This window comes from Marmota flaviventris, chromosome 17, assembly GCF_047511675.1.
Source record: "Marmota flaviventris isolate mMarFla1 chromosome 17, mMarFla1.hap1, whole genome shotgun sequence".
NCBI classification, from domain to species: Eukaryota; Metazoa; Chordata; class Mammalia; order Rodentia; family Sciuridae; genus Marmota; species Marmota flaviventris.
The window spans coordinates 41,875,077-41,890,443 of NC_092514.1; the positions used below are offsets into that span (position 1 = coordinate 41,875,077).

Consider the following 15,367-nt stretch of genomic DNA (forward strand, 5'->3'; position numbering starts at 1 on the left):
ACTTCCATTTAGAAGTTCAAATCTTCCTCTGGTTGGGCCTGGAATATGGTTAGTTCAGTTTTAGGTCTCCTTGCCTTCCTTCTTCCTCTGACCTTTTGCCTTCAAGACTAGCCCTCTTTCTGGTGTTTCTCTGTGCCTTTATTTCAGGACTTCCATGACTCAGATCTAAGACCCATCTAATGGCAAAAGCCACCGATAAAAAAGTGCACATCCTTAGATTAGACTTGTTAGATCATTGGTTCCTAACATCTTTGGGATTACAGACCTCTCTGATGAGTCTTCAGGTGCAATTTGGTGGATAGGGTTTTTTGGGGGAGGGTTGGGTACCAGAGATTGATCTCAGGGGCACTGGATCCACATCCCCAGCCCTATTTTGCATTTTATTTATCTATTTATTTATTTTTAATATTTATTTTTTAGAAGTAGTTGAACATAATACCTTTGTTTTATTTTTATGTGCTGCTGACGATGGAACCCAGGGCCTCGCACGTGCTAGACAATTGCTCTACCACTGAGCCACAATCCCAGCCCTTGTATTTTATTTAGAGACAGGGTCTCACTGAGATGCTTAGCACCTCCCCATTGCTGAGTCTGGCTTTGAACTTGCGATCCTCCTGCCTCAGCCTCCTGAACCACTGCAATTACAGGTGTGCGCCACCACGCCCAGCTGCTGGATAGAGTCTTAAAGGTTTTACTCCCTCAAGCCCACCAGTGGAACTCAATAAGTGATCTTAGTGATCTTAACTCTGTCTTAGTGATCCACAGGCTGGTAGCCTTGGAGTAGAGATGGCTTTGGTCTCTGGTTAGGAGTGGTAGGCATGCTCTGCAGCCCCAGCACTCCAATTATGACAGGAATTTGAATGGCCTTGCTTTTCATAGCATCTTGATAGGATTTGAATTAGATAACTGAATAATTTGCAGCAAGATCAAGAGGCCTCTTATGGCAATTCTAAAATGTCCTGGAGCTTCTTATCAAGGAAGATGATAGAAGAGAGTTCTTTGGGGAAAGAAAAGTTGGTGTCACTATTTAACACAGAGAGAGAGAGAGAGAGATCAAATCTACCAGGGAAAGCAGTGTAAGCAGTAAGTGCTAAGAGTCACTTTCCATGTTGGCTTAATTCAGGACATAAAACAATTATATTAACTCTGTCTTTGGACTGGGGGAGGTGCAGTGAAGCCTGATGATCATGAGGCTGTTCTGTGCCATCAAGGAGTATGCCAGCCTGCACAAAGTGGACTATGGACAGATTAACAACGCTCACCCCTCACCTGCCAGATACCTAAAGTACATGGCACATAGTAGTTGTTTTTTTTTAAATAGATGTTGCAGGGGTGAGACAGCATAATTTCAATTCTGATAATAACTTTATTGAATGAGTTGCCTGAGTCCATAGTCATTTCATGCTGACCAATTGGATTTTGAACAATGTCCCCCAAAGGCAATGGATTTTTGTTTTTTCTTAGCTAACTATTGTGTGTTGAGCCATTATTCCTGCTGTTCTTACGTTCAATTGTCTCTTCAGGCTGCTCCCTGTGGTTGATAATACAATCATTATGGGAGTAGGGCAGCCATCCAGAGCCTAGGGCTTACTGGAGGCTCTGGGAGGAAAAAGGAGGAGTGGAATAGGATAAGGGAACAGGCAGGGACAGCTTAGCTCTGAGGTTCTAACATGTATTTCCCTCTTTCAAAATTGTAGCTATTTAGGGACATATATTTATGCACATATATACACTCATGCATATACAGACACATATATTCATATAGATCTATTTTAACTTTTCTTACAGTCTTGGTGCATATTCATCTCCATGTATAAGTTGTAGCCTACAGACTCTTTTGGGGTTCTGTTCTTTTAAATTAGCGTTATATAATATTTTTATTGATGTTTAGTCCTTATGGGCAACTTTTGAAAAATAGACTCTTTTCTGACTGTAAAATTAAAGCATATTCATTATTTTCTTATTATGCAGACAATACACAAAGTGTTAACCCCCTCCCTTGCTATTTTGAAGTGTATCCTTCAAAACTTCTTTGCTATGCATATCCAAAATGGCATTATACCATAATCCTGATTTAATTCCTGTTATCTATGTCAATAGACCTACAGTAGAATTTTTAATGTTTTTGTAGATATGCCACATTTTATTTGTCCTATGGCTGACATTTCAATAGTTTCCAAAATGTTACTATTTTAACAGTCCTTGTCTTCTATCCTTAGGACTAATTCCTAAAAGTAGAATTGGTGGGTCAAAAAGAATACTTTTTTTGGGTACTGGAGATTTAACCCAGGGTCAATTTACATCCCCAGCCTTTTTTTTTTTTTTTTGAGACCGGATCTCACTAAGTTGCTTGGGGCCCCCGCTAAATAGCAGAGGCTGGCCTCCAATTTGTGGACCTCCTGCCTCAGTCTCCTGAGTTGCTGGGATTACAGGCCTGCGCCACCACACCCAGCTCACACTTAACATTTTGAAACACATAATTTACCAGTTATCACTCCCAGTAAAAGTGCATACGAGGACTCCTTTCTCCTGGCCCTTGCCAATGTAATTATCATTTTGATGGCATAGAGAGCAGGTTAAAAATTGTCAGAAACACAACAGAAACTTCCCGCCTCCAGCAGCGCTCCACCGGGGCCTCCTGGCCGCCTCCTTTCCAGCAGTCAACAGCCACCGAGTCCCTGTCGTGTACAGGTTCCGCCGCTCGGTGGAGAGGCGTTCGGGCTGGGTGGGCGGACGGCTGTGCGACCCGATGGCCGCCGAGGCAGGAGGAGAATAGGGTCAAACTGGGTGGAGAAAACTGCGCCCCGGTCCGGGAGGACACCGAGGAAGATCCGGAGGATGGAATTCAGCGTCCCAGGGAAGAAGATGAGGCTTAGGTGAGGAAATTACGGCGGCAACGGTCTCACCATCGCCCGCCGCCCGCCATGCGCACTGTTGAGGGACACCAGGGGACGCTGGCGCCGCGATGGGGGCGCGGTGGACGCCGCTTGGTCCAGGCGCCAGTGACTTTGACACACCTGGATCCGGCCGGCAGTGTTTCCTCCCACCCCAGGCACCTTACTTAGTGGCAGCGGACCTCTGGGCCTCTCGGCTCTTCTTCTGTGAAATGGGCTCACTCCTGGGACCTTCCCCCGGGAGTAGTTGTGAGTGGCTACTGAAATGACACAGTGGCTGTTATTTTTGTACTTCTCCCTTAACCTATCCAACCAGCACCTGACACAGCTGGCTTAAAGAAGATGTGATCTCAGTAGAGATCTACTGTATTCCATTCGCTCTTTCAGCGCCCCCTCTAGTCCTTTGTCCCAAATCAGGGAAAGGAATGTTACAAACCCTGGTCCTCATGCTCAGGGAGCCCACGGCCTGTAACTGAGGAGGCGGGAATGGTACACACGCAGGAAAATTACTTACCAGGGTTCAAAATCAACTGCATCTGACAGTACTCTTGGGAGAAGGGATGCCAGCCCCTCCTGGCCAGTTGTGAGCTGACACAATCCAGTCTACTCAATACATCTTGTTCAGTTCCAGTTGGAGGAGATGGCTGGTGGCCACCTCTAGGAATGAGGGCACGGGAGGGGTGGGGGCTGGGCTCTGTGTTGGCAGTTGCCATGGTTTTCCTCCGAGTTCTGGAGCCAACTTGCTCACTCCCTGAGATACTCAGGTCACAGAAGCAGTAGGTCAGGAGGCTGAGGGGACCTGAGGAGTGCCACCCTGGAGCCTGCCAGCACTCCTATTAAAATGGAGGCTTTAGATGGCCAAGGGGGTGAAGGAGACAAGCCAATAGAGAAGGTGAAATAAGGCAGGGGATGGGAAGAAGGGAGGGAAGGTCCCTAGGGGCTGGTTTTGTAAAGTAGAGAATCTGAAATTCAAAGAAGAAGAGATGAAGTGAAAATGGTGGGGTACCTGAGTTAGCAAGAGACCCAAAGAGCAAGAGAACATAATTCATTCAAACAGATGTTTATCTAAGACAAGTATTCCTGGCAAGATGATGGGAAGGGGGTCCCATCTCATGGTTGGTTATGAAGACTCAAGGGCATGTGCAGATGTGCACGTGTTTTTTCATGTGTTATGGTCTGTGTGTAGTGTGTAGGTGTATTTATTGAGTTATTTGGCCAGAGTTCCCCCTTTCTAGTCCCTGGAGGGTCCTGTCCCATCCCCTCCCTATCATCCTCTGTAACTTTCCCCTAGTGTCCCCTCAGAGTGGTCTGGGGATGCATCTTTCTTGTTCCCACCAGACACAGAGAGAAATTATTGCTCATTTTTCTTAGAGACTTTGGAAAGATGCAGTTATACTTATGTCAATCTAATCCTGTGCTCTGATTTATAGTAATATTTCACAGTCACTTAAAATTTAGGGGGGGGGGGCGGTAAGCAGGGATTGAACCCAGGGGTGTTTAACCACCTCACTTGGTTGCTTAGGGCCTCGTTAAATTGCTGAGGATGGCTTTGAACTCGCAATCCTCCTGCCTCAGCCTCCTGAGTCACTGGGATTACAAGCATGCACCTGGCATTCATAGTCACTTTGTTAACTTTCAATTTTTTGCCCCACTTTTGCTATCAAAAGATTCATGTTGTCACCATCACCTTTTGTTGTTGTTGTTGTTGTTTTAATTGAGGGCCCTTTAAGATTCCTGGCATGACAATAAAGATTATAGATGTAAAGACGTGGACCTGAGACTTAGGCAGTCAATACATGTTTGCTGAATGAAAGAATAAGTGAACCCTTGATCATTCCCTCAAGGACTCACTTAAATCTTTTGATGTCTCAGTGTTCTCTTCTGTAACCATGGATATGACATCTAACCTCACGGAATTTTTAGGAAAATAAAATGAGCTAATGTTAATCTAGAACTTTGCAAACTGACTAGTATAATATGTTATGCTTGTTATAAAAGGAATAGGTTTTCAAAGCAGAGATTTTCAGAGATGGGCTTCTTTGCCCGGAGTGTATTCACATCAGTGCTGGGTCAAGGAAGTCATAAGGAGAACGGGGAAGGGCTTTGGCTGCCATTTGGCTGGTGCTTATAAAGCACTGTCCATCAGGAGTGGTGGCCCCATCCCCTCAGCTGAATGCCCTCTGTCTCCTCTCAGGTGAAGAATGTGCCCTGCTTAGAGAGGAGCTCCAGCACCATCCCTGCCAGAGACTCACTTGTCTGCCATGCCAAGGGCTTGGACCAGGACACCTTCAAAATTGTGAGTAAGGAACCAGGTTGAAAGTCTGTCCTCTGTGCCTCTGTGAAGAAGTAGCAGGTCTTAGACCTATAGCTCAGTGCCCCACTTGTCAAACTCTCGGGGTTAAAGTGGGGTGAGAGGTCCACTGGAACCTCCTCACTAAGCATACACAGCCCTTCCAGAGCTTTGTTAAGGGCTGCTGCATCCGGGCCTATCTGCTAGTCACTTGGACTGCCCCAATGCCTCGTCTTTTCCCTATGGCCCCTCACTGTGCCTGTTGCCTCCTCAGTGTAAAGAATACCTGCGGCCGCTGAAGAAGTTCCTGCGCAAATTGCACCTGCCCAAGGACCTTCCCCAGAAGAAGAGGCTAAAGTACATGAAGCAGAGCCTTGTGGTCCTAGGGGACCACATCAATACCTTTCTGCAGCATTATTGCCGAGCCTGGGAAATCAAGCACTGGAAGAAGTAGGGTGGCCTCCTAGTCTTTCTACCCACACTCACTTCTGAGCCACCCCATTTACACTAGTCAAGATCTCCCAGTCCTTCATCTTTATGTGAAGGAGTCAGAATCCTAGAGGTGACAGAGAGGGTAGAGAGAATAGAGTCCCCCTGGTCATTCAGGGCAGCATTGATGGCACCTTAGCTGTGCACACAGTGGACTGTGAGAATGCCCTTTGACTGAACAATACTGGGTGCAGGTGCTCATCTCTAGGACATGATATTCTGGTTCTGGCACATCCCTACCTCCCATCCCCTCAACCAAAAAGCAAGGAAGCAGCATGGACCCATTTCTCCCTGGGTGAGGTCCTGGCTCCAACACAAATGTTGGAGAAAGGGCTCTATTCTGCCCCCTTCAACCTTGAGTCTCTCCCCACAGGATGCTCTGGCGATTTGTCTCCCTCTTCTCTGAATTGGAAGCCAAGGAGCTTCGTCGCCTGTACAAGTACACCAAAACCAACCAGCCGGCCAAGTTCCTGGTGAGGCTTTCCAGAAAGCTCCTCTGGGGGCCTGCTGAGGGTGGTTTGATGTGTTCTTAGATCAGGAGGGGAGGCCTAGGACTAGTATGACCAGGCATTGGGGTCCTTTCCACGGCTCACTGACTGAAGAAGACTCCACTACTCCTGCCTCTGCCCTGCACTGGGCAGAGAAAGGGGCTGAAGAGGGCAGGGGCTCAGCATTAAGTTCTTTTTCTTTTTCTTTCTTTCTTGTTTTTTTTTTTTTTTGAGAGCAGGTACTGAGGATTGAACTCAGTCAGGGGCACTCAACCACTGAGCCACATCCCCAGCCCTATTTTGTATTTTATTTAGAGTCAGAGTCTTACTGAATTGCTTAGTGCCTCACTTTTGCTGAGGCTGCCTTTGACTTTGCAGTTCTTCTGCTTCATCCTCCTGAGCTGCCGGGTTAGCATTAAGTTCTTGATAGGAATTCACCCTCCACATGCACACTCTGATGGTAGCAGGGGTAGGGACATCCCTGAGAAGCTATGGGTGGGATGATTGAGGTCAGTCAGCTTGGGGAAGTCTCAGGGGCCTGCCCACAGAACCTGGCCTGGCTTTGTCCCCAAACAGTGACCCTCAAACATTTTAGTCCGGACAGGTTATCCTTCTTGAAAAGTGTTAAGAACATCAAAAGGGATGGGCAGAGTGGTGCACACCTGTAATCCCAGTGGCTCTGGAGGCTGAGGTGGGAGGATTGCAAGTTAAAAGCCAGCCTCAACAACTTAGTGAAACCCTAAGCAACTCAGTGAGACAGTTATCTCAAAATAAAATGTACAAAAAAGGGCTGGGGATGTGGCTCAGTGGTTAAATGACCCTGGGTTCAATCCCTAGTACCAAAAAAAAAAAAAAGGCATTTATTTATTTGGGTCATGTCTGTCAATATCTACCTTATTAGAAATTAAAGAAAAGTTTTAAACATATATTTACTAATTTGTTTGAGAATATAAATAAGGACAATCTATTACATGTTCATATTTTGATGAGCCAGGTAGTCGCACACACTTGTAATTCCAGCTACTAGAGAAGCTTGAGGCAGGAGGATCTGAAGTTCAAGGCCAGCCTCAACAATTTAATGAAACCCTATCTCAAGATAGAAATAAAAAGGGTTGGGGATGTAGCTCAGTGGTAAAGTGCCCTGGGTTCAATTCCCAGTAGTGGGGGGAAAAGAAACAAAAAGGAAGAAAGAGAAAGAAAAAAAAAGAACTAAAAGTGTTTATAAAAAACCCTATTTTTAAAAAAATTAGTGAGAATATAGTAGCGTTTTATATTTTAGCAAATTTTTTCCATGTCTAACTTAAGAGAAGACAGCTGGATTCTCATATCTGCCTCTGCTGTCAATGCCATGATATATGACTTGGCTGACGTACATGAAGAAAAAACAGCCTCACACAGATATATGCTTGGAAAAGAGAGCATTTTCTTAGCATTCCCAGATAATTGTGGATTTTTTTCTTTGATCACCACATTAAACTCAGTAGGTGGCAATTTCTTAAATACAGAGTAGAATCTGAACCATAACAATGAACTTTTAAAAAATAAAAGACTTTTTAAAAGTAGTTTGATGCTTTTAGAAAAATTGAGTGGAAAGTTCAGAGTAATACCTGAGAGGTACATTTGTTATGTTATTACTGGCTACATTACATTATTACTAGCTAAAGCCCACAGTTTAGGATAAGGTTCAGTTTTTGTGTTGTGCATTCTATAGGGTTTGACAAGTGTATGATGACAGGGATCCACCATTATGGTATCAGAATAGTTAGACTGCCCTAAAAATTCCATGAGCCCCACCTATTCATTCTTTCTTCCTTCTTCCCTCCAAACCCTCACAAAGACTGATATTTCACCGTTCTCAGAGTTTTGCAAGAATGTCACGTAGCTAGAATCATACAGTAGGTACCTTTTCAGATTTGGATGAATGGACTTTATATATACTAGATTTCATTAGAATCCATTGATCTGTCTTTTGTTCTTTAAATGGACCCCAGGGGGGCTCCCCAGAGGTTTGCTGAGAATGCTTGGAAAAACCATAGGTCCATAATAACAATCATAGGTAATAGTTGTTTTTAAAATTTTTTTTAGTTGTCAATGGACCTTTTATTTTTTATTTATTTCTATGCGGTGCTGAGAATTGAACCCAGTGCCTCACATGTGCTAGGCAAGCACTCTACCATACTGAGCCACAACCCCAGCCCAAGAGTTGTAAAAACCCTTTTTAGGTCAGGATTGAAAAGTAACCCTAAGTGGTAATTAGAATTATTGTCCACGGTTTTGTAAATGAAGATCCCAAATGTAGTGAGGTAAAATAACTTGTCCCACACCCCTGCCACTCCAGCAGCGCAACTCAGCTGAAAGGAACCCTCTCCCTCTTGTCTCTTCTTCCTCGGAGTGTGAACGGCTGGATCATTTCACTGATTATCTTTCATAAGGAGAGGTGGGAGGGATCTCACTATGTTACCCAGGCTGGCCCCAAACTCTTGGGTTCAAGTGGTCTTCCCACCTCAGCCTCCCAGGTAGCTGGGACTACAAGGTGGGGGCGACAAAACCAGCTCTAGTGATATTCTCTCTCTCTCTCTCTCTCTCTCTCTCTCTCTCTCTCTCTCTCTCTCTCGATACCAGAGATTAAATCCAGGGCCACTTAAGCACTGAGCCACATCCCCAGCCCTTATTCTTTTTTTTTTTTTTCTGAGAGGGGGGTCTTAATAAGTTGCTTAGGGCCTCATTCAGTTGCTGAGGCTGGCTTTGAACTTGTGATCCTCCTGCCTCAGTTTTCTGTCTAGTGAGTCTCTCCTGAATATAAGGAGTTGTCATTTTAGTGATTCCTGAATTTCTGAGGTTCATTGGCCAGAAAAAAAAAATGTTTTAAATACCTCTAGTCTCTCAGTTTAAATTTTGGTAAATTAGGACTTTAAAACCAGTATATTTGTTTCATTTCAAATTAACAAGAAAGACACTATCACCTCCCCACCCCACCCCCCCAAAAAAGAGATGGAAGATAACTTTAAAATAAAGGACAACCTAACTAGGGTTTGATTTAGTCAGCTTTTTCGCTGCTGTGACTAAAGGATCTAACCAGAATGATTGTAGAGGAGGAAAAGTTTATTTGGGGGCTCACAGTTTCAGAGGTGTCAATTCATAGACAGCAGACTCCATTCCGTGGGGCTTGAGGTGAGGCAGCACATCATGGTGGAAGAGTGTGGCAGAGAGAAGCAGCTCCCATGATGATCAGGAAGCAGAGAGAGGGACTCTGCTCTCCAGATACAAAATACACACCTCATAGCCAAGCCCCCAATGTCCACCTCCTCCAGCCACACCCTACCACGTCAGTTACCACTCAGTTAATCCCTGTCAGGGGATTACTTCACTGATTGGGTTAAGACTCTTACAACCTGATCATTTCTCCTTTGAACCTTCTTGCGTGTTCTCACATATGGGCTTTTGGGGAACACCTCACATCCAAACCATAACAGGATATAACTGAGTAGTAGAGCACTTGCTTAGCATGTATGAGGTCCTGGGCTCAATACTCAGCACTGCAAAAATATAAAAAATAAAATAAATAATAATAAAAGACGACCTAAGAAGAGACAATGGCATCCTGGCTTCAATGTCTCCCTGGTCCTTCCTCTTCCATCTGTGATTCTCCCCACCATCCTTTTGACTCAGCGAGTGTTAGGTACAGCCAGACTCAGCAGTTTTTTCTAGAATTCAGGCCTCTTCTTCACACTCCCCTTAACATTGTGGCCCTGTTGCAGGTGGCATTCTGCCCCTTGGATGCACCGGAGAGATCCTTGCTGGCTGACCAGGAGGACAGTCTGCCCAAGCTCTGCAATGCCTGGGGGTTGCACAGCAACATCAGCGGCATGAAGGAGAGGCTGTCCAAGATGCAGGCCCTGGGCAGAGAGGCCCCTGTGCTGGGGGAGCCAACATCCCAGCTCCATGTCAAGAGAGGTACGCCCACTTGGTGCAGGTGGGGGTGGGGGTAGGAGGAATGCCTGGACTAGGCTCCCAAGTACAGTCTGGGTATATCCCTGGAGCAGGCTTGAGTGCCCAGGAGCCTCCACTCTGAGCCTGACAAGATCCTTTGCCTCCTTTTCACCTTCTCTTCATCCTGCAGTTTTTCTCTCCATCCTTCTTTCCTTCCCCTTCTCCACTTTCTCTTTTCTATTTTTAGCTTCTCCCCCAGGTGAGTTTATTATAGAACACTTAACATGTACCAGTAAGTATAAAAACAAATAGAGAGGGCTGGGGATGTGGCTCAAGTGGTAGTGCTCTCACCTGGCATGCGTGTGGCCCAGGTTTGATCCTCAGCACCACATACAAACAAAGATGTTGTGTCCGCCGAAAACTAAGAAATAAATATTAAAAAAACAAAACAAAACAAATAGAGAAAATCACCCATTACCCAGAAGCCACCACTGGTACTATTTAGAGTATTTCCTTCAGGATTCTATATATTTCCCCCTCAGCAGGTCTCAGAATACATAGTTTTGACTCCTGCATTTTTCAGTTAACATTTAAACAAATGCACTTTTCCATACAACAAGAAGCATGATTGAGCAGTTTCTAAGTGACCAAGAGTATAGACAGGAAGTGTCCACATAAGCTGTAGCAGGATGCTCACTATCAGGTGGGGGGAAAAGAGGACTCACACTCACAGTGAGCCAGATGGCCTGGGACGGGCTTTCCAGCTGCTTTGGCCTCTACAATAACCACAGTACCTGGCTGTCTGCACAGAGGCTGTGAGGTTGGGGAACAGAGTCTCTTTAATGAGAGGGGCTTCAGCCAACGTGGAAACCCACGAGGGTGCCTCCTGTGCACTCTGGTGCAGAGAGATACTGCACCCATCCACCTCTGACTTCTGGAACTGACTTCTAGGCCACAGCTAGCTTCCCTTGCTTGACTACTGCAGGAAAGGCAAAGGCAAACAAAGTGGCTTGAGGACCTCAGATTTTGGTCCTAAGATAGTCCCAGAAATTCTGAAGACCTGGCTGGTTGGGGCTAATGCAGGGCAGCAGGCCTCAAGTGGGCTCAGGGGCAATTCTTCCCCAGTCCCACCTTGGATCCAGCAGGTGAGAGTAGTGAAAACCGGTCAGTGGCAATAGGCATGGGCTAGGCAGCTCGTGAGGCCCAGAACACTGCCTGGGTCCTGTGAGGGTCCATGCATAGCCCCAGTCTTATAGTTTAAATTGAGGAAGTAAAACACACAGTGGCACTTGAAAGAATGAAGGCCAGTCCATAATCAAGGTGCTCTTGGCCAAGTAGTCATGGATCAGAATAGGAATCAGAATAAGAGCTATGGCAGCCCATCACTGTGCAAGGTACTCTGTATCTTCATTTCATGTGACCCTTGCAGCATCCATAGGGCAAAGGGTGTGTTAATCAGGACAGGTAGGTTGGGACAGGCTTTAAAGAAAGGGACAAAGGAATGGGTGCAGGTTAGGGCAGAGGTGAGGTGGCACTGAGCGGACAGTCTGAGGCGGGAGGTGGAGAGCAGGGTGGAGAGGTGCAGGGGTGTAATGGGAAAAGACTTGGACAGTGACCTGAGAAATTTGGTTTTCATATTTTATTTTTCAGTGTTGGGGAATTCAACCTCACACGGTAGGCAAGTGCTCAACCACTGAGCTGTATTCCCAAGCCCCTTCAAGCAATTATTGAAATTTTTAGAAATTTCTTTTAGTTGTTGATGGACAAATACCTTTATTCTGTTTATTTTTATGTGGTGCTGAGGATCAAACCCAGGGCCCTGCATGTGCTAGGCAAGTGCTCTACTGCTGAGCCACAACCTCAGCCCCTTAATTATTTATTTTTATGCCGTGTTGAGGATGGAACCCAGTGCCTCACACATGCTAGGTGAGCGCTCTGCCACTGAGCCACAACCCCACTGAAATATTTTTTTTACTATTATAAACATAGAAAATTAAATACAGCTGAGCAAAAATAAGAAAATATAAACATTACATTGTCATTACCACTAACACTTCCCAGATCACTTTTATGCATATAAATGTATGTACTTTAACCAAATTGAGACTATGTTGTATGTGTGATTTTGATTTGTTTTGCCACAGCTTTGTGATTTTGATTTGAACTTACATTGTAAATTAATTTTTTTTAATTTGAACATATTTATTTATTTTATTGGTTGTTCAAAACATTACAAAGTTCTTGACAATATCATATTTCGTACATTAGATTCAAGTGGGTTATGAACTCCCATTTTTACCCCAAATACAGATTGCAGAATCACATCGGTTACATACACATCCACAATTTTACATAATGCCCTATTAGTAACTGTTGTATTCTGCTACCTTCCCTATCCTCTACTATCCCCCCTCCCCTCCCCTCCCATCTTCTCTCTCTACCCCATCTACTGTAATTCATTTCTCTCCTTGTTTATTTTCCCATTCCCCTCACAACCTCTTATATGTAATTTTGTATAGCAATGAGGGTCTCCCTCCATTTCCATGCAATTTCCCTTTTCTCTCCCTTTCCCTCCCACCTCATGTCTCTGTTTAATGTTAATCTTTTCTTCCTGCTCTTCCTCCCTGCTCTGTTCTTAGTTGCTCTCATTATATCAAAGAAGACATTTGATATTTGTTTTTTAGGGATTGGCTAGCTGCACTAAGCATAATCTGCTCTAGTGCCATCCATTTCCCTGCAAATTCCATGATTTTGTCATTTTTTAGTGCTGCGTAATACTCCATGGTGTATAAATGCCACATTTTTTTTATCCATTCATCTATTGAAGGGCATCTGGGTTGGTTCCACAGTCTAGCTATTGTGAATTGTGCTGCTATGAACATCGATGTGGCAGTATCCCTGTAGTACGCTCTTTTAAGGTCTTCAGGGAATAGTCCAAGAAGGGCAATAGCTGGGTCAAATGGTGGTTCCATTCCCAGCTTTCCCAGGAATCTCCATACTGCTTTTACATTGTAAATTAATGGCATTAGGGGCTGTGGCTGTGGCTCACCTAGCACCATATAAAAATAAATAAATAAAAGTATTGTGTCCATCTACAACTAAAAAATATATTTAAAAAGTTAATGGCATAAACTTTTCCAGGTCAACATTTTCCATTCATGTGATAGTTGAAATACATTCAAATTTCAGAAATAATGATAGCTCTGTTTTCCCAAATGATGCATTTCACCTGGTTGTCTCTTAAATCTTTTTACCTAACAAAGTTGTGTCCCCCTTTTTAAATATTTATTTCTTAGTTTTAGGTGGACACAATATCTTTATTTTATATTTATGGTGCTGAGGATCAAACCCAGTGCCTCATGCATGCTAGGTGAGCACTCTACCACTGAGCCACAATCCCAGCCCCTGTTGTGCCCCCTTTTTAATATCCTTGACTGGTTGAAGATATCAGTATTGTTCTATGGAATGTTCCATGTTCTGGTTTTTTTTTTTTTTTGCATCTTTCAGCTTGTTTATTTACCTATAAACAGGATGTTAGATGAAAGTATTAGGCTGAGGATGTGGCTCAGGGGTAGAGTGCTTGCCTAGCATGCATAAGGCCCCAGTTTCAATTCCCAGCCCCTCAAAAAAAAAAGATATTGATGAATTAAACATTTTGTTGATACATGAGAGATGAGGTTGTGTCCTGCCCATTGTTACATGAGGAAGCACATGATACCTGGTGAATCCACTATGAGCAGGCAAGATTAATCACAGAATCAACCCCTGTAATTAAAAGTAACCTGGAGGGGAGGAATGCTGGGGTTATGGCTCAGCGGTAGAGCGCTCGCCTCGCATGTGCAAGGCCCTGGGTTCGATCCTCAGCACCACATTAAATAAATGAATGAATGAAATAAAGGTATTGTGTACAACTACAAAAAAAAATATTAAAAAATAAAGTAACCTGGGTGTAGTGGTGCATGTTGGGGCACGCCTGTAATCCCAGCAACTTGGGAGACTGAGGCAGGAGGATTGCAAGTTCAAACCAGCCTCAGCAACTAAGTGAGACTTTAAGCAATATAGCGAGACCCTGTCTCAAAATAAACAATAAGAAGAGCTGGGGGGGAGCTGGGGATGTGGCTCAAGCGGTAGTGCGCTCGCCTGGCATGCGTGCGGTCCGGGTTCGATCCTCAGCACCACATACCAACAAAGATGTTGTGTCCGCCGAGAACTAAAAAAATAAATAAATAAATAAATATTTAAAAAAAAAAAAAAAAGAAGAGCTGGGGGTATGGATCAGTGGTCAAGCACCTCTGGGCTCAGTCCCAAGTACCACAAACAAAAAGCTTGGTAATTAGTGTTTGATTACAGCCCAGCAGCAACACACTTGGAATTGGGGTATTAGACCCAAGAGGTAGGAAGGTATCAGAACACAAAGCCAGAGGTCAAGAAAACTTGGGTCTGGTCTTGACTGTGCTCCTAACTTGCTGCAAAGCTTTGGGCGGGGATCCCTTCCTTACTCTTCCTCATCTATATGTTGGGAGTGATGTTGTCTCCTTACCGTATGGGGTTCCAGTAAGGAAAAAGGAACACAGTTGGAAGGAAGATAAAATTGTGTTATTTTTCCTTTCTGCCCCCTCCACCTTCCCCTATGTTGCAGAGATTCTCTTACCATCCATGATATCCTCAGGACCTTCCTTCTCTGACCTTCTCACTTTCAGGTTCTTTAACGAAACTTCCTCAAAAGCCAAAACTCAAGAGAAAGAGGATTAAGGAAGCTCAAGAAACTCCAGAGACCTGCCAATAAGAAGACCCGCTGGGACAGAAGGCCTGCTCACCTGGCTCACAGAGCACTAATGGGACTTGGACCTGTCAGCACCTGGGGGGAGGGGACCAGTGAGGGAAAGAACAAAATCATTCTTATTGAAGGGATGCTCAGGTCTTGATTATGAATAAATGGGGTGGAAGATAAACATTACTAAGACAATTCTGTTTACTTGGCTAATAGCCATCTTTTTTCACTTTAAAAAAATTGTTTTAAAAACATTTGCCAACCAGGTGCAGTGGCCTGTAATCCCAACCACTAGGGAGGCTGAGGCAGAGGGATCACAAGTTTGAGGTCAGCCTCAGCAACTTAGTGAGGCCCTAAACAACCTAATGAGAACCTGTCTCAATTTTTTAAAAAAAATGGCTGGAGATGTAGCTCAGTGGTAAAGCACCCATGGGTTCAATCCCCATACCAACACACACACACACACACACACACACACACACACACACAGAGAGAGTCCCATAGT

General features: G+C 44.5%; 1 protein-coding gene across 3 annotated transcripts; it reads left to right on the forward strand.

Moving 5' to 3' along the window:
* Window positions 1-2,731: 2,731 nt before the first annotated feature.
* On the forward strand, window positions 2,732-15,022 carry Chct1 (CHD1 helical C-terminal domain containing 1). Of its 3 annotated transcripts, XM_027950344.2 has the most exons (5): window positions 2,732-2,876; window positions 5,089-5,190; window positions 6,047-6,146; window positions 9,920-10,115; window positions 14,792-15,022. In XM_027950344.2, the coding sequence occupies exons 2-5, from the start codon at window positions 5,156-5,158 to the stop codon at window positions 14,875-14,877; spliced, it is 417 nt and encodes a 138-aa protein (XP_027806145.1). In that variant the 5' UTR covers window positions 2,732-2,876; window positions 5,089-5,155; the 3' UTR covers window positions 14,878-15,022. The 3 variants fall into 3 exon arrangements, with proteins under 3 accessions (XP_027806145.1, XP_071459358.1, XP_071459359.1); XM_071603257.1 differs by lacking the exons at window positions 2,732-2,876; window positions 5,089-5,190 and adding an exon at window positions 5,465-5,634; XM_071603258.1 differs by lacking the exons at window positions 2,732-2,876; window positions 5,089-5,190 and adding an exon at window positions 5,506-5,541.
* Window positions 15,023-15,367: the final 345 nt, after the last annotated feature.